Source organism: Pithys albifrons, chromosome 27, assembly GCF_047495875.1.
Source record: "Pithys albifrons albifrons isolate INPA30051 chromosome 27, PitAlb_v1, whole genome shotgun sequence".
NCBI classification, from domain to species: domain Eukaryota; kingdom Metazoa; phylum Chordata; class Aves; order Passeriformes; family Thamnophilidae; genus Pithys; species Pithys albifrons.
Window position 1 is genome coordinate 4,727,840 of NC_092484.1, and position 16,241 is coordinate 4,744,080.

The 16,241-nt window shown below is 54.9% G+C and overlaps 2 protein-coding genes across 3 annotated transcripts; both read left to right on the forward strand.

Annotated features, from left to right (window-relative positions):
- The first annotated feature begins 5,975 nt into the window (after positions 1-5,975).
- Positions 5,976-13,320, forward strand: MATK (megakaryocyte-associated tyrosine kinase). 2 transcript variants are annotated; one of them, XM_071577955.1, is made up of 13 exons: positions 5,976-6,206; positions 8,671-8,727; positions 8,939-9,052; positions 9,201-9,316; positions 9,657-9,876; positions 10,833-10,926; positions 11,027-11,092; positions 11,241-11,340; positions 11,430-11,514; positions 11,692-11,765; positions 11,869-12,064; positions 12,429-12,515; positions 12,628-13,320. In XM_071577955.1, exons 2-13 carry the CDS (start codon positions 8,701-8,703, stop codon positions 12,808-12,810), a joined length of 1,362 nt encoding a protein of 453 aa, XP_071434056.1. In that variant the 5' UTR covers positions 5,976-6,206; positions 8,671-8,700; the 3' UTR covers positions 12,811-13,320. The 2 variants fall into 2 exon arrangements, with proteins under 2 accessions (XP_071434056.1, XP_071434057.1); XM_071577956.1 differs by having other exon boundaries at positions 11,869-11,968.
- A 699-nt stretch (positions 13,321-14,019) lies between these two features.
- LOC139683240 (complexin-3-like) lies at positions 14,020-15,601 on the forward strand. Its single transcript, XM_071578181.1, has 3 exons — positions 14,020-14,282; positions 14,997-15,084; positions 15,383-15,601. The coding sequence occupies exons 1-3, from the start codon at positions 14,128-14,130 to the stop codon at positions 15,599-15,601; spliced, it is 462 nt and encodes a 153-aa protein (XP_071434282.1). The 5' UTR covers positions 14,020-14,127.
- The last annotated feature ends 640 nt before the right edge of the window (positions 15,602-16,241 follow it).

Here is a 16,241-nt window from a genome sequence, read left to right on the forward strand (position 1 = left end):
ACAAGGGATAAAATACCCGACTTCACTGCGAGCTCCGAGTGCAGCTGCAACGGGTTTGTGTTTGGTATTCAGAGAGCAGTGCCAGAATCTTACACCAAAATAAAAAATGTAAAGGAGGTTGGGAATAAACTTCTCCTCTTGCACACAGCCCTCAAACTGCAGCAGGTGAGTGGTGAGAAAATGCCAGTAAAGAACAGAAATACCTATGGAGACCCTTGAGACTCAGTCTAAATGACAGAGGTGATACATTCAGCTCTTGGTGTGCCTTTGAGGCAGAAGTTCTTGTTTGATTACTGCTCCTAAGGAGATTACCAGGCAGCTGTAAAATTCTGCATGCACTCAGTTGTCTCATATCTTTAACATTTTGAGAAAGGAGCTCTGAACTCAGCTCTTCACTCACTTGACACTCATCCTGAGGAAACTCTGCCACCAAGAGCAGGTCAAAGGGTTGCTTTGTTTGGGGGTATTTGTCTGTTTTGATGGTACAAGAGCAAAGACAATTTCATACTTGACTAATTATATGATAAAAATTTCCACAGAAGTGGATACGTTCCTGGTGGTTTGACAAGCTGTGACAAGGCAATCCAGAAATTAATTTCAAAGTGCTGCAAACCCCAAGGCAGAGTCCCAGGGGTGGGCAAATGTGCAGGGAAGCAGCAAGGTTTGGTTAAATTATGTTTCTTTGTTTTTTCATTTCTAACATGACACTCCAGAGACAATGGAACTTTTTGTAGATAAGACTTTAACAGAAGAATCTAGAGAGACCTTCAGGCCCCTTCCAGTGCCTAAAGGGGCTCCAAGAGAGCTGGAGAGGGACTTGGGACAAGGGATGGACGGACAGGACAGAGGGAGTGGCTTCCTACTGGCAGAGGGCAGGGCTAGATGGGATGTTGGGAAGGAATTCTTTGCTTGAGGGTGGTCAGGTCCTGACACAGGTTGCCCAGAGCAGCTGTGGCTGCCCCATCCCTGGGAGTGTCCAAGGCCAGGTTGGACAGGGCTTGGAGCAACCTGGGCTGGTGGGAAGTGTCCCTGCTCATGGCAGGGGGTGGAACAAGATGAGCTTTCAGATCCTTTCCAATCCAAACCATTTGGGGATTCTGTGATTCTGTGGGTTTGTCAGAGCTGTATTTCCAGCCCCAGGCACTCCCACTTGACTTCCACGAAGCTCATGTTGCTTTTCGGAACACTCACAGTCTTTATTTATAGAAAAGCTTTTAAGGGAAGTCTCAGATGCTGTAACTGTGGGCTCTTTCCAGAGAGCCTAAAGATCTAAGCTCCATCAGCTTGTCACATTTTCTTTCTTCAGGTAAAGCAAGATTCCAGAATTATTTCAACTGTTTTTAAACTTTAATTCTTTGCCTGCTGTTGTTTGCTGTTTAAAATCTGATTGCAATATATTTATTTTTGTGATGCATTTTCTTTCTAATCTCTTGCATTGTCAGATGAACCGGGACTGCAAGATCCCTGTTAGGAAGGTAAGTTGGATGCTTTGGAGACTGTGAGATGCCAGGAGCTCTATTACAGAAGGAGGAATTCCTCCCTGTGAGGGTGGGCAGGCCCTGGCACAGGTTGCCCAGAGCAGCTGTGGCTGCCCCATCCCTGGGAGTGTCCAAGGCCAGGTTGGACGGGGCTTGGAGCAACCTGAGATGGTGGAAGGTGTCCCTGCCCATGGCAGGGGGTGGGGCTGGATGAGCTTTAAGGACCCTCCCAAACTCAAACTATTCTGGGATTTTGTGAATCTGTAATGAAATGGTGACACAGCCCATGCACAGGTAGAGAAGGGCAGTTCATACCAGTTTGGTGAATGTTCTTGGCAGAAGTATGCTGCAATTAATATTTTCAAACTACTGAGAGATGCCATTTGCATTTCATTTATTATTATATTTCTATCATTAGTAACACCAGAAATTGCCTTGATGTTGTTCAGATTTAAATATTGAGATTTATCATAGTGAGTGAAGCTTAAGATTATAGGAAATCCCGAGCTGGAAGGGACTCACAGGAACCATCCAGTCCAACCCCTGGCCCTGCACAGACACCCCAACAATCCCACCCTGTCCCCCAGAGCGTTGTCCAAACACTCCTGGAGCTCTGGCAGCCTTGGGGCTGTGCCCACTGCCCTGGGGAGCCTGGTCAGTGCCCACCACCCTCTGGGGGAAGGACCTTTCCCTGAGATCCATCCCAACCCTCCCGACAGAGGGGACCTGCTTAATTTGGTTCTCCAGTCGCACAGAGGTGGGGTTGTCCCACCGACTGAGAGTCCCATTGTCTATAAATGAAATGCTCCTTGTTCTCAGTGGTTTTATGTGCCATTGACTCTGCTGCCCCGTTTTTTATTGCCCATTTGGAAAACCACAGAACTTATTGTAGCACATAAAATTTTGCAGTGCATGACTCAAGCCCTCTCCCATCCTGTTTGCTCAGTCGTTCTTGGTTTGATACGCAGTAGGAAAGGTCATTTACATATCATTTACATTTACATACATTGCTTCTTTTTCATTATCAGTTACAGTTTGCCTGACTCTGCAATGAGAGCACTGACTTTCTTGATCAATACCAAATAAGCAAACATTAAAATCCTGGAGTTACTCATGTTAAATATGATGTAAAAGAACCCAGTATGAGACTAAATTAAAATTGCTGTAACCAGTCTTGCCTGAAACCTCTGTGGCTCAGGGCAGAAGGTTGGTTAAGAAGGCTTCAGCTTGAACACCAAATCCTTGGCTTTGCATTTTCAAAGGAGCTGGCTTAGCTTTAGGTGAAGGTTTGCAGTACAAGCTTAATTTCTGTATATGGTGTAGTGGTGGTGATGATCTTCTAAATAATTTTCAATTCCACTTTCCATAGTGTGTGTGGGAAGAACTGCAGATCTCTGTATGTTCCCTTCATAAAGCTGTCTTCATTTCAGTCAGATTGTTACCATTCTGTCTCACTCTTCTACTGGTTTGTTTTAAAAATGCTGGATGAGAGAAAAAACAAACAAACAAAACATAAACAGGGGACTTGCATCTCCAAAAATTACATATACTGCACACAATAAAAAAAAAAAAGAAAACAGAAGAGCAAAGAATGAAGGAGGTCCAAATTAGATAAAAAAAGAAGATGCTGCATAATAATGACACTGCATGTATGAAATAATGTTCATATGATTCCAGCTTATCCTATATAAAGGTCCTGGGTTAGTCTGATATCTTACATTTAAAATAACTTGTCCTTGAAATAATGCACTGCAGGTAGTTTTATTGTACTATAATTCTCCAAAATTGTACAATTCCCTGACAGGAGAGTGGAGCGGGTGGGGTTGGGCTCTTCTTACAGCTAACAAGTGACAGGTCAAGAGAAAACAGCCTCAAGTTGTACCAAGGGAGATTTAGGTTGGATATTGGGGAAATTTCTTCACAGAAGGGGTTGTCAGGCATTGCACAGGTTGCTTAGGGCAGTGGTGGAGTCACCATCCCTGAAAGTGTTCAGACAATGTGTGGATGTGGCACTTGGGGACATGGTTAGTGGTGAACATGGTGCTGGGTTGACAGTTGGACCTGATGATCTTGCAGGTCTTTTCCAACCTCAGCAATTCTGTGATTCTGTGATTCCATAATCACTACAGAAATTGCACCGTTGTGTAAGAGTCAAGTTGCCTGTAGCAACAGTTCCTTTCCTTCTGTTATGTCTCCTTCTCCACCCACTCCTTGCTCTAGAAGAAACTCTTCCCACAGCAAAACATGTATTGAAGAAAAAAAGAAATACACACTTCCCCCCTCAGTATCATGTATGTTCTTTACATATATTCTGTATAGTTTTAGATTTCTGCCCTCAGGCTGGGGGCAGTTTCTGGTCTGACCTGAAGTGTCTGAAACAGCCACATTTTGTTGTGTGTGTTTGGGGTTTTGCCCCCACCCTTTGGAGGAGGACCCTGCCTTTGGGGGCTGCCATTTGGGAGCAATGATGTTCAGTGTGCACACACAAATGCAACCACTTCCTTTGGGGTGTGTTTGAGCCAAGTTGACCAAGTAAATGTGTGAAGGACAGGCTGTGACACAGCTTTGGTGCTGCCACTGGTACCTGGAAGGAGAGGGAGATGGAGAGAACCAGAGCAGAACGGTTTGGTTGCTGTTTGTGACACAGCCAGTCAGGGAGGGAATTGCAACAGGCTTTGGCTTTGTGAATATGTTGATGGCTCAGAGAGCTGGGAGTGTTCAGCTGGAGAAGAGAAGGCTCCAGGGAGACCTGAGAGACCCTTCCACTGTCTAAAGGGCCTCCAAGAGAGGTGGAGAGAGACTTTGGATAAGGAATGGAGTCACAGGACAAAGGAGAATGGCTTCCCACTGCCAGAGGTTAGGGCTAGATGGGATGTTGGGAGGAATTCTTTCCTGTGAGGGTGGGCAGGCCCTGGCACAGGTTGCCCAGAGCAGCTGTGGCTGCCCCATCCCTGGAAGTGTCCAAGGTCAGGTTGAACAGGGTTTGGAGCAACTTGGGCTAGTGGAAGGTGTCCCAGCCCATGGCAGAGGGCTGGAAACAAGATGATCTTTAGGGTCTCTTCCAACCCAAACCATTCTGGGATTCTGGGATTCTTCCTTTGGAGTTCAGTTTCAAATCTCTTCTCACATTCCTTCAGGCTTTTTGGAGTATTTTGAGTGGGTTTTTTTAGAATTTACTGAAGAACATTTTTTCTGCATTGTTTATTGTCAAATTAAGCTGTTTCTTCTTTGAGTACATTTCTGGGGGTTGTTAACCTGGTTCTGTTTAAATATTCTTGGATAAAGGTCATGAGCCATCCTAAAACATGCATTTGAAAATATGCATTTCAGCACCTCCAAAAGTGTTTACACAGATGCCTTGTTTTACAGAATCCCAGAATCCCAGAATGCCTGCTCTGGCAGAAGCCAGTGGGAATCTCTGCTTGCCATGCAGCACGACAGGGAAAGCCCATTTGTTACATCTGAGCAGGCTATTCCCTCTGTGTATCATCACCTTTTCTGGCCCATGGTCATGTCTGGAGCAATGACCAGGTGTGATAAAACCAAAAAGCAAAAAACATTTGTTTGCCTCAGGGATTCCTGTGCAGAGCCAGGGAGTGCAACACTGGGCTATAAGGGTGAACCTGTGTGTTTATTCTCCAGCCTAAACAGACCAAGTATCTAAAGATCCATCCCTAGAAATACAGGGGGTATTGCAAGTCCTCCCAGGGAAACCTGTCCCAAAAATCCTATTGACAGACTGGCTTCAGCAGCTTTGGAAAGTTGTGGATGGAAAAATATCTACCCAAAAGTTTTCTTCTACACTGCCTTTGGCCTTAAATTGCCAGTGTTTTCTGAAGGCTTAAACAGCATTTTATTGTAATAAAACAAAAAGTACACCCCAAAAAGCCCCAAAGATGCACGAATGAAGTCTGGTGTTTGCCTGAGACTGCATTTTCTTCTTTTTCACCATTTTGCTCAGAATATTGGAAATGCTGAACGTTAGTGCAGAACTGGTGTCTGCTTTCCTGGCTCAATGATGAGCTGTGGAGGCAGCTGCTCCCTCCCTGCGGATGCTGCAGGACACAGATAAGCTGCTGCTGCCCCTGGCAGGGAGCTCAGCTAAAGGGCTCTCTGCCACTGCCCAGCCCAGCCCACGATGCCTCAGGGGTATCACCCCTTGTGGAACGGCAAGGGGTGGCTGTGCTCTTGGATCAGCCTCCCCTGGGGCTCACACAAGTCAGTGCTGAGACAGGATTAGATCTCAGCCTTCCTGGGTTGCTGCTGCCACCACAGGCACTCACTCAGCTGTTGCTGCTCTGGCCAAGCCACCAGTGGTGACAGCAACTGTCCCTGTTTGCAGAGGGGACCACGAGTTCTGTGAGTGCCACACGGTGCCGCAGGGGACAGGATCTGGTGAGCTCCAGTTCCCTTCTAGCCAGGGTGTGTGCCTGTGCCCTCAAAGGGTAGAAAGTTCCTCTAAGTGCCGTCAAATAATGAGTCATGTGTGATGGAGGTTTGAGGCCGCGGGCGGCGCTGGGGCCGCCGGGACCTTCACCACAGCCTCGACTGCAGAGGAACCAGGAAACTGGGCAGTGGCTCTGTCTGGGAGCTGCCCTTGAACACAGAGCTTGGCTCTCTGTGGGAAAGAGGATCTACTCTCCGGGAGTTCAGGAATCCAACTCAGGCTTGGTTGGCAGCTACCACAGACACTGCTGCCCTGCGACCCCACATGGCCACTGCTGAGAGGTAAGAAGGGGGTCTGAGAGGTGTTGAGAGGAGGTGACATGTCCTCGTGTCCACACTGTCAACGGGGAGAGACAGGCGTGGTTCCGTGTTGAGGCTGTGGAGGGCAGTGGGGGAAATGCTCAGGTGTCACCTGTTTTCCAGCAAAGGAGCTGTACTTGTCCTCTGTCCGAGTGACAGTCAGGGCAGACAGGTGTTTGTGCAACAGTGCCGTGGTGGCTGTTTCAGAGGGGGGTTCACAGAGGGTCTGCCCCCCACTGCAGGGCAGGGCAGAGGTGCAGCCCCCAGCGTGGTGTCCCCTCCTCACGGTGCTGTCGGGTCTGGCAGCTCCTCAGCCAGGGTAACTCTGTGCACTGAAAACAAGCCTGAGCTCTCCAGTTCAGAGTCAAGGTGGCTCCACCAGACCCCACCACGTTCCTATGCTTCTTATCCTTCAAAACAAAGAATGGGACAAATATCTCCTTCCAGGCTTTCTGCTCAAACACTCTGCTTGTGGGACTGCTTATTCTCAGTGATGGGAACCTCGTCAATCAAACACCTCCAGGAACAAACAGCTGCTTTAGGAAAAGGCTTGTGTTACCAGGAGGGAGGTGATTTACTGCTGTCCCTGCTGGTGTCTGGGTGAGGCCCTGGCCGGTGTCCAGGCTCTGCCAGCCTCGGGTGTCCTTGTGGGCTGTGTGTCCAGCACCCCAGGCCCCTGTGCCAGCTTCACAGAGGAGAAACCAGGCTCTTTGCTACTTGGAGTGGAGGATCTGTACCTTCCCAGCACCACCCACTGTCTGCACACAGAGGCAAACAGTTGCTGCTTTTCACCAGAAACGTCTGTCTGGAGCAGCAGGAAACGAAGGACCAGCTGTCAGAGCTGCTGTCAGTGCTCCTGGCTCAGCCAGCAGGGCCCTCCTTGGAGCAGGGTGTAGCCTGGAGAGGGATGTGGAGAGGGCCATGTTCCGACCCTCTGTGCCCATGAGTTCCTCACCATCCTGGAAGTGAGCTGAGCCTTTAGCTGTGCCTGCTGGGGAGCAAGGCATGGAGCAGCTGCCTTCACATCCCTGACTTCACCAAGGCAATAGATGTGCCATGGATGGCCTGCAGGTTGAGGGGATGGCAGTGCTGGCTGACAGCGGCTTCTGGTGTAGACAAAACTGCTGCCTTCTAATATTAACCTTGTAGTAGCTGCAATTGTCCCTGTTTTGTATTGTGGGTAGGGACTGGCATAGTCAGGCAGGCAGTTCTCAGACCTGCACCATGACAGAGATGAGTTTACCACTGGTGATGCAGAGGGGTGACTGTGACTCACCCTCTAAAAGAGGAATAGAGAAAAGTCATTTCTGCTCCAAGGAGCTCATCCCACAGCAGGGGCAGCAGGTGATGGGGGGATTCTATCCCTCTGCACCAATCAAGTGAGACCTCACCTGCAGAGCTGCCTCCAGCTCTGAGGAACAACAGCAGAAGCACATTGAGCTGCTGGAGAGAGTCCAGAGGAGGCCATGGAGATGCTCCAAGGGCTGGAACCCCTCTGCTCTGAAGCCAGGCTGGGAGAGCTGGGGGTGTTTACCTGGAGAAGAGAAGGCTCTGGGGAGACCTGAGAGCCCCGTCCAGTGCCTAAAGGGGCTCCAGGAGAGCTGGAGAGGGACTCTGAACAAGGGCCTGAGGGACTGGCTTCCAACTGCCAGAGGGCAGGGCTAGATGGGATATTGGGAAGTAATTCTTGGCTGTGAGGGTGGGCAGGCCCTGGCACAGGTTGCCCAGAGCAGCTGTGGCTGCCCCATCCCTGAAAGTGTCCAAGGCCAGGCTGGACAAGGCCTGGAGCAACCTGAGCTGGTGGGAGGTGTCCCTGTCCATGGCAGTTGGTTTGGAAACAAGATGAGCTTTCAGATCCTTTCCAACCCAAACCATTCCATGACTGTGATCCTCCCAAGCTGGTGACACTGGCAGTGAAGGACTTCAGGAGAAGACCCACAATTTTTAATTGCAAAGTGTCATATGCTCACCAGCATGACCAGCTGGTGCCAAGGGGAACACAGGGACCTTGTGCCATCATCCCACAGTCAGTGGGTGTGGCAGTCCCACCTCAACATGGCCTGTCACTGTGGCAGGCAGTGCCCACATAATCTTGCTGCGTCCCACACCAGCAGGGTCACAGCTGGCACCTGTCATGGCCCTGAGGACTTCGAGGTTGGCAGTGCTCCCCCCACAGCTGCAGTGCTCGTCTCCTCTCATGCCAGGGGCAGAGAGCAGGAGAGCTGGGTCCTGCTCCCTTCTGTGTGTGGCACAGGAGTGTCTCTGAGACACAGCTGGCATGGGCAGGGTTTGCAGCCTGTTCTAAGCCTTTCCTCCATCCCGTGGTGCAAGGCTGTGTGGCAGACAGGGGCTGTACTGGCCAGAGGAGTCTATGGGACAGCGGTGATGGCCTGGGATGGGCCAGCTCATCCCTGTCCCTCCACAGCCCCTCTGGTTTCTTCTGCAGGTGGCAGCAGGAGAGGACAGGGAGACCCTGATGCGTGGACGGTTGGCGATGTCTGGGGTGAGTGGGGACACCAAACTGCTGTCCCCATCTGCTGACATCAGGGTGATGTGTGCCCCCAGGGCCCTGGTGGGCTGCAGAAGGGCCCATGTCCAGTGCCCTTGGTCCTCAGCCTGGGTTTCAGATGGTCCTTGGGGCTGGCACTGGTGACTGTGGGAGGCAGAGGGGTTCAGCTCCCACTGTCCCTGCTGACTCTGCCCTCCCCTTGCAGAAGCACTGGCCCCCTGGGACACAGTGTGTCACCAAGCACGACCACAGCAAGCCCAAGCCCCGGGAGCTGGCATTCCACAAGGGTGATGTGGTCACCATCATCGAGGCCGTGGAGGTGAGACCAAAGGGTGCTCAGGGACATGCTGCCCTGGGAGGGCATGGCAGGAATGGGACCACAGTGTCTTCAGCTGAGCTGCCAGAGCCAGTCCCCTGGCTTCCTTCCCCTCCTTTCCTTCCCTTCCTCTGAGATCCTCTCTCCCCAGGGCAAAGGCTGGTACCGTGCCAGACACAACGAGACAGGGCAGGAGGGGCTGCTGGTGGCCAGCGCGCTGCGGGAGCGCGGTGCCATCCGTGTCGACCCCAAGCTCAGCCTCATGCCGTGAGTACAAATGGAGGGGGCCTGGGGGACCCAGCTGAGCCCCAGGAGCTGTGACAGCAGATGAGTCCACCATGTTTTCCCTCATCCAGGGTTTGGGTGGGCAGCTGGGGGCAGAGCAGCCTGTAGTCATGCCCTGGTGATGGAAGGATTTGCTGGGGCCAGTACTTGGCTTTAAGGACCCCTAGTTGTGCCCCACCCATCTTGGATGGACCTCACGGAGAGGGGTTTTATGCAGTGGGATCTGTGAAGCTTTGACAGGGGCTCTGCTGTCCCCATCTTACTGCTGACACTGGGTGATGCCCATTGCCACAGTCCCCCTCCCCAATGCCCCTTTCCTCAGCTGGTTCCACGGGAAGATCTCAGGGGTGGAGGCAGTGCAGGAGCTGCAGCCCCCCGAGGACGGGCTGTTCCTGGTGCGTGAGTCTATCCGGCACCCTGGGGACTACGTGCTGTGCGTGAGCTTCGGCAGGGAGGTGATCCACTACCGCGTGGTGCACGAGGAGAACACGCTCAGCATCGACAGCCAGGAGTATTTCTCCAACCTCATTGACATGATCGAGGTGAGACTCCCCATCCTGGGCAGTGAGTGCTTCTGGTCCCAGATGGGGGCAAGAACCTCATGGGGGGTCACACAGAATAGCGTCAGATCCCTGTCCTGCTCTGTGTGGTTTCCACTGGCCTTTGTTACTGGCCATCCCTGTGAAAGGTTTGTGGTTCCCACTCAGTTTGGGGTGCAATGAGCAGATCCAGGATGCCCCAGGCGGTGCCTCTACAAACCAGCCATGCTGGCTGCAGCCCCAGTCCTGTGCCAAGATGGCACATTCCCCCCATCCCTGCTTATGCAGTGCTTCACACAGCAGGAAGGTCCTGGTGGCCTTTGCCTCCCCAGGACTTTGAGGCATTTTACCATGTCTCTCTCTCCCTTCCAAGCTCCCTCTCACCTGCTGACCCTGCAGGGCTCTCAGGCTCTTGCTTGAGCTCTTGGCCCTCCTCAAGTTCTTGCTTAAGGTCCTTGACCCTTCTCCTCTGCAGAGGGTTGAACTCTCATGTTTTGTCATTTAGACACAACTTCTGCTTTTGAGTGGTCCTTTGCTCTCTCAGCTGCCCTAGCCACACTCTGAAACCACAAAGGCTGTCCATCCCATCCCATCCTGGCCTGGCCTGGCCTGGCCTGTCCTATACCACTGCTTCTGCTCCCTTCAGCTCTGCAAACTCCCCTCAGCTGCTGAAGAAACCAATGGGGCCTCAACCCCACCAGCAGTATCCTGTGTCCCCTGTGGTCCATGCTGGTGTTCCTCTGACTGTGTGCAGAGGGGAGCAGGGCTGAGGCACAGGCTGCAAACCACAGGGCTGGGGGAAATGGGGTGTTTCATGGTGCCCGAACCAAAGAGGCTCGGAGCCCTCAAGGGTGGTGATGGTGGGGTCCCATGCAGCACCTCAAAGCTGTTCCCTGGATTCACACCCTGAGCATGAGGGTAAGAGCTGGCATCACCTCCATCTGTTCATCCCTTGCCAGCACTACATGAAGGAGCAGGGAGCCATCTGCACTAAGCTCGTGAAGCCCAAACCAAAAACTGGGATGAAGTCAGCTGAGAAGGAGTTGGCCAAAGGTAGGGGATGGCGGGAGAGGGTCTTGGTCTGGGTTTTGGGGACAAGGCAACATGGCCCCACTAGTAGTCCCTGCTAACCTACCCTTGTGCCCATGCCCAGCTGGGTGGTTATTGAACCTGAAGAACCTCACACTGGGAGACCGAATTGGCAAAGGCGAGTTTGGAGGTAGGTGAGAGGGTGGGGTTGGAGGTTCCCTGGCTGTAAATTTCCCCACATGGCACCCCCTGATCCCCCTTCCCATCTCATGGCATGGGGCACTCAGCCTGGGATGCAGAAGGCCAGCTGTGGGGCTCAGCCTGACAACCCCTCTCAGATGTTCTGCAGGGCGAGTACATGGGACAGAAGGTGGCTGTGAAGAACATCAAGTGCGACGTGACTGCCCAGGCCTTCCTTGCTGAAACAGCTGCCATGACGTGAGTGCCCCATGGGGGTATGACCAAACCCTGCCCTGGCGCCCAGGGATGAGCAGACACCCCCTTGACTCAGATCCCCTCCATTACAGGAAGGTCCAGCACAAAAACTTGGTGTGTTTGCTGGGTGTGATCCTGCACAACGGCCTCTACATTGTCATGGAGTTCATGAGCAAGGTGAGAGCTCCCAGTGGCTCCTCAGCCATCAGGACCCATCACTGCTCAGATCTGGAGACAAAACCTCTGTTTAGGGTCTGAGCCATAGGGATGTCAGGCACTGTAGCCCTCACAGGAGGCAAAGTGTCCCAGCAGCCCCACCCTGTTGGTCCTTATTTGTTTATTCTCCTCTGTCAGGGCAACCTGGTGAACTTCCTGCGCACGCGGGGCCGGGCGCTTGTCCCAACCCAGCAGCTCCTCCTGTTTGCCCTGTAAGTCCATGTCCCTCCCTCCAGTCTGGGGACTGCTTTGCATCCCCAGAAGCAACCCTGGGGACACATGGTGACAAGGCTTTGTCTCAATGGGCTGTGGCAGGGATGTGGCTCAGGGCATGGACTACCTGGAGTCCAAGAAGCTGGTGCACCGGGATCTGGCTGCCCGAAACATCCTCATCTCTGAGGAGAACGTGGCCAAAGTGAGTGATTTTGGCTTGGCCCAGGTCAACCCCAAGGGTGCAGACACCACGTTGCTCCCTGTGAAGTGGACGGCGCCAGAGGCCCTGAAACACAACGTGAGCAACAGAGGGAAGGAAGGGTGTCCACAGGGTCCTTCCAAGGCATCTTATCCCCTGAGGTCTCCCCTGCTCCTTCCCCTGCCCACTGACCTGTCCCTGCCCTGCAATAGCTTCTGAAACAATCAGCCCTGCATCTCCCCAAGTTCTGGCTCTGTCCTGACCAGCCCTTGCCCTGGGGTGCAGCAGGAACAAGGGCAGCTCCAGCGGGATCTGTCAGGATGATGGGAATGGGGGGAGTTCACACCCCGGGGAGTTGGTGGGGCAGAGAGCAGGCACTGTCCCCTGTCCTGCCCTTGGGAAACAACAGGGACCCAGCACAGCCCCCAGCTGGCTTCAGCCTCCCCACTTGCTGCCACCACAGAAATTCTCCTCCAAGTCGGACGTGTGGAGCTACGGGATCCTCCTGTGGGAAACCTTCTCCTTCGGACGGGCACCTTACCCCAAGATGGTGAGTGCTGTGCCAGGGGACACCACTGCTGGCACCAATGGAATGGGGACATCCCCCTGTCCCCTGGTCAGGGCTGGGAAGGGGGTCCCAGCTGGCTTCTCCATCCTGCCAGACCCTGAAGGAGGTGACAGAGCTGCTGGAGCAGGGGTACCGCATGGACGCCCCTGAGGGCTGCCCACCCTCTGTCTATGCCCTGATGAAGAGCTGCTGGGAGCTGGAGCCAGGCAAGCGTCCGTCCTTCAAGAAACTCACAGAGAAGCTGCAAAAGGAGCTGAAGCACCTGAGGGACGTTTAATCCCTGTGCCCTTACCGAGACCCAGGGCATGAAGCGGCCGAGACCGTCTGGGGCTGGGAGTCACATGGCAAAGGGGGCCAGAATTGGAGTGGCCTTTGGTGCCACTCTTGCCCTGTGGACATGGGGCAGCACCCAGAGGGGTCTCACTTCCCCTGGGGCACCCAACACTGAGGCAACAGCCTCCCCCACCCCAGCACGGTCCTTCTTCTGACAGCTCAGAGAAGGTTTCATGGGATCAAAGTCCCCTGACCAGTTGGGGTGGGGAGTGTAATCGCCAAAGGGCCCAAGTCCCACACCCCCTGTGCTCAGCCCCAGGAGCCCAGTGGCGCTTTGAACTGCGAATCCCAGTGCTGGGAGACAAGACTGGACATCTTTTGCTGGGGGATGAAACCTCAACACTGACGCAACCCTGCCCCAGCCTCCTGGCCCAGCATGGAGATTCCGACACACCCAGTTAAACCGCATGGATTTGGGGTTTTTGATTAAACCAAAGAAATTAGTTCAACAGCATCTTTAAGCCTCTGGGGTGAAATTAGGCCTATGGTTTCCTTGGGGCCTAGCAAAGACCAGCCAAAGGCTTTAGTGGGGCAGCAGCTCTGGCCCTCAGGGCCCCCCACACAGTCCAGTCCCTCTGCCCCCAGGGATCTACGCGGTGGGGGATTATGATTTTAATCATAGGCTGTGTGGGAATTGCTTGTGTGTAGATTACAGGCACAGGGCACATCCCTGGCAGTGGGCAGCCCCCAGCCCCGCATGCTCCCAAGCAATCTCGAGTCTTGGTGAGTGGGGATTAGCGGGGGCACGGGGCTGCCTGCGGGTGGGTGTGTGCCCGTCACTGCCTTGTCTGCTGCCAGTCCTTTGACCCTCCAGCGGTGATTTTTGGCTAATCGTCTTGTGTCTCCTCTGTGCTGATTTCTTGCACCTCCAGTCCCACTGTGTGGGTGGCTGTGGGTGCCCACAGCCCGTGATTCTCCCCATGACTTGGCCCAATGGGTACTGTCCCCCACTGGGACCTGTGTAATGGAGGGGTCTTTCAGCCCGACCCAGGGTGTGCTGGGACTCAGTGGCTCCTTCCACTTCCCCATTGCCCTGATGAGGCAGCACCTGCTGTCCCCTCACACTGCTGCTGACCCCCCCCAGCACCCTTGGGTGCAGTGGTCAGCACAGGAAGGTCTTCCCAGCCCGATGGTTGTGGCTTCCCCTCCTAATGCCTTAATCCGCCCCTGATCCGCAGTGCCCCTGGGCCGGTCCCACTGACCTTGCAGGTGCAGGGACACGGTGGGCACCGTGGGGCACAAGCTGCCACTGCCACCCACCATGGCCTCCTTCTTCATGACTGCCCTGAAGAGCTTCCAGAGGGGCAAGGAGGAGCCGTCCAAGGGGCCCCCCAAGGATGACAAAGCAGCTGCCCTGCCCAATGGCATGGCCCACGAGGAGTTTGAGGAGTACCAGCGGCAGCTGCTGGAGGAGAAGTAAGGCTTTACCAGGGCTGGGGGCTCCCTGGGGTTCCCCATGCGCCAGGACCAGGATCCCACATGCCATGGGTTGTCCCCAGGGTGGCACAGGACAGGGACAGGGAAGAACAGGTGCCCTTTGGTAATTCTTCCCCACAGCACAGAGGTCCCTGTGGGTGCTGGTACAAGGCTTGGTGCACCACAGGTGACAAGGGAAACCTCCAGGTGTCAGTGCCCCAGGGTGGGTGTCTGGTGCCAGCCCAGCACCCTTGGAGCCAAGGGATGGGGGTGGAAGAATGGGATTGAATTGAAGTCCCACCTCCCTGGGACCTGGTGCTGTGCGTGGCTTGGCACCAGGGAGCTGAGAGGCCACGGGAGGAGCAAGTCCCTGCAATGGGCACTTTCTCTGCTGGGTGCTGGATGGACAGGATGTGGCCCCTGCCTCCAGGTTCCCATTGCAACCCTCCTGTGGACCTCAGGACTTTTCCTGCCCTGGACCTGCTACTGCAGGAGGATTGGGGTGGTATCAAGGTGGTTCTGGCAGTGGGGGCTCAGTGAGGTGGGCTGATACCGTGGCACCTGCTGCTCCCAGAAGACCACAGCAATACTGGGAGGTTCTGGCAGGGCGCGGTGAGGTGAGGGTGACCGTGTGGCACTTGTGCTGGAGGGCGATACCAGGGGTCCTGGCCAGGGCTCGGACAAGTGGGAGTGACAGTGTGGCACCGGCTGCAGGATCGAGCGGGACAAGGCGTTTGCGCAGAGGAAAGCAGAGAGAGCCACTGTGCGGATGCACCTGCGGGGCAAGTACCACCTGACCCAGGTAAGAACCTGCCCGTCCGCAGCGGGACCTGGGGGCTCCTCCGAGCCTCCATCCCCCGAGACATTCCCGGCCCCGCGGCTGCCGGGCTCCCCCGGACGGGAGGGATTCCTGAAGAGGGCAGCAGACGGCCGCTGTCTCCGTCTGACCATCCGCCGCCCGCTGTCCGTCCAGCGTCCGAGTCTGGCACCGGGCAGTCCTGGCATCCTCCAGCGCCCCCAGCACCCTGGTACTGGCTGTCCCCCGTGCCCCGCTCGGCACCGGGTCAGCCCCGCCCGACGCCCCCTCCCACCTCGTGCAGGACGAGCGGGACGAGGCGCAGGTGCACGTGGCGGGCGGGGCGGTGGAGCTGCCGCAGGAATTGGCTGCCATGGTGCGCGGCGAGGAGGAGGAGGAGGAGGAAGGCGGCACCGGGGCCTTCGCATTCCTGACAAAGCTACGGGAGGTGGAGCTGCCGGCGCTGCGAGACCGCACACTGGGTGGCGTGGACCAGGTGAAGGAGAAGTGCTCTCTGATGTAGCATCGCTGCCCACCCTGTGGTGGGTGACTCCGGTCCCGCTTGTGCCCCCCGGGACCCACGGAGTGCAGAGGCTGTGGGTGCCGTTACCTGCGCGTGGGGGTCCCAATACACATGCTGGGCGTGGGTTTTCCTGCCCAAAAACATTACCAGTACTTTTCCCAGGGTGTGGTGGGTGGTGTGCAGGATGCCTGGGTTTCCTCAAGCCGTGCTGGCCATGCCCCTCCCGTGTGCCCCTGGTGTGCACCCTGTGATGAGGCAAGTCCCTGATGCTTTGTCACCCCCAGCATCAGCCCCGGCGCCTTGTGCACCATTTGGCTTAATAAATGCAGCACTTTCTAGCACTAGTCTGGCCTTCCTGGTGCGTTCTGTGCCTGCACAGACCCTGTCCTGGGTGGCGGATGATATGATGGCAGCACTGCAGCAGGGCTGTCCCATGTGCCCTGAGCCACCAGGCAGCTCAGGACACTTGGCTGCTGGATCTCCACCTCCTGCAGCAGCTTCCAGGCATGCGAGTCAGTGGCACCCAATGTTCCCTGGGGCACCCCTGGGAGACAGCCCTGGCGGGGGATGTGGCAGCGTGTCTCTCCCCACTCGAACATCCCCTGCCCGTGCAAGCAGCGAGGGGTTCCCTTTGGCTGGG

Coding starts and splice junctions, on each gene's coding strand:
- MATK (XM_071577955.1), top strand. CDS start 8,701: ATGCGTGGACGGTTGGCGATGTCTGGG. Junction 8,728..8,938: donor GACGGTTGGCGATGTCTGGG/GTGAGTGGGGAC, acceptor CTCCCCTTGCAG/AAGCACTGGCCCCCTGGGAC. Junction 9,053..9,200: donor CCATCATCGAGGCCGTGGAG/GTGAGACCAAAG, acceptor CTCTCTCCCCAG/GGCAAAGGCTGGTACCGTGC.
- LOC139683240 (XM_071578181.1), top strand. CDS start 14,128: ATGGCCTCCTTCTTCATGACTGCCCTGAAGAGCTTCCAGAGGGGCAAG. Junction 14,283..14,996: donor CGGCAGCTGCTGGAGGAGAA/GTAAGGCTTTAC, acceptor CACCGGCTGCAG/GATCGAGCGGGACAAGGCGT. Junction 15,085..15,382: donor GCAAGTACCACCTGACCCAG/GTAAGAACCTGC, acceptor CACCTCGTGCAG/GACGAGCGGGACGAGGCGCA.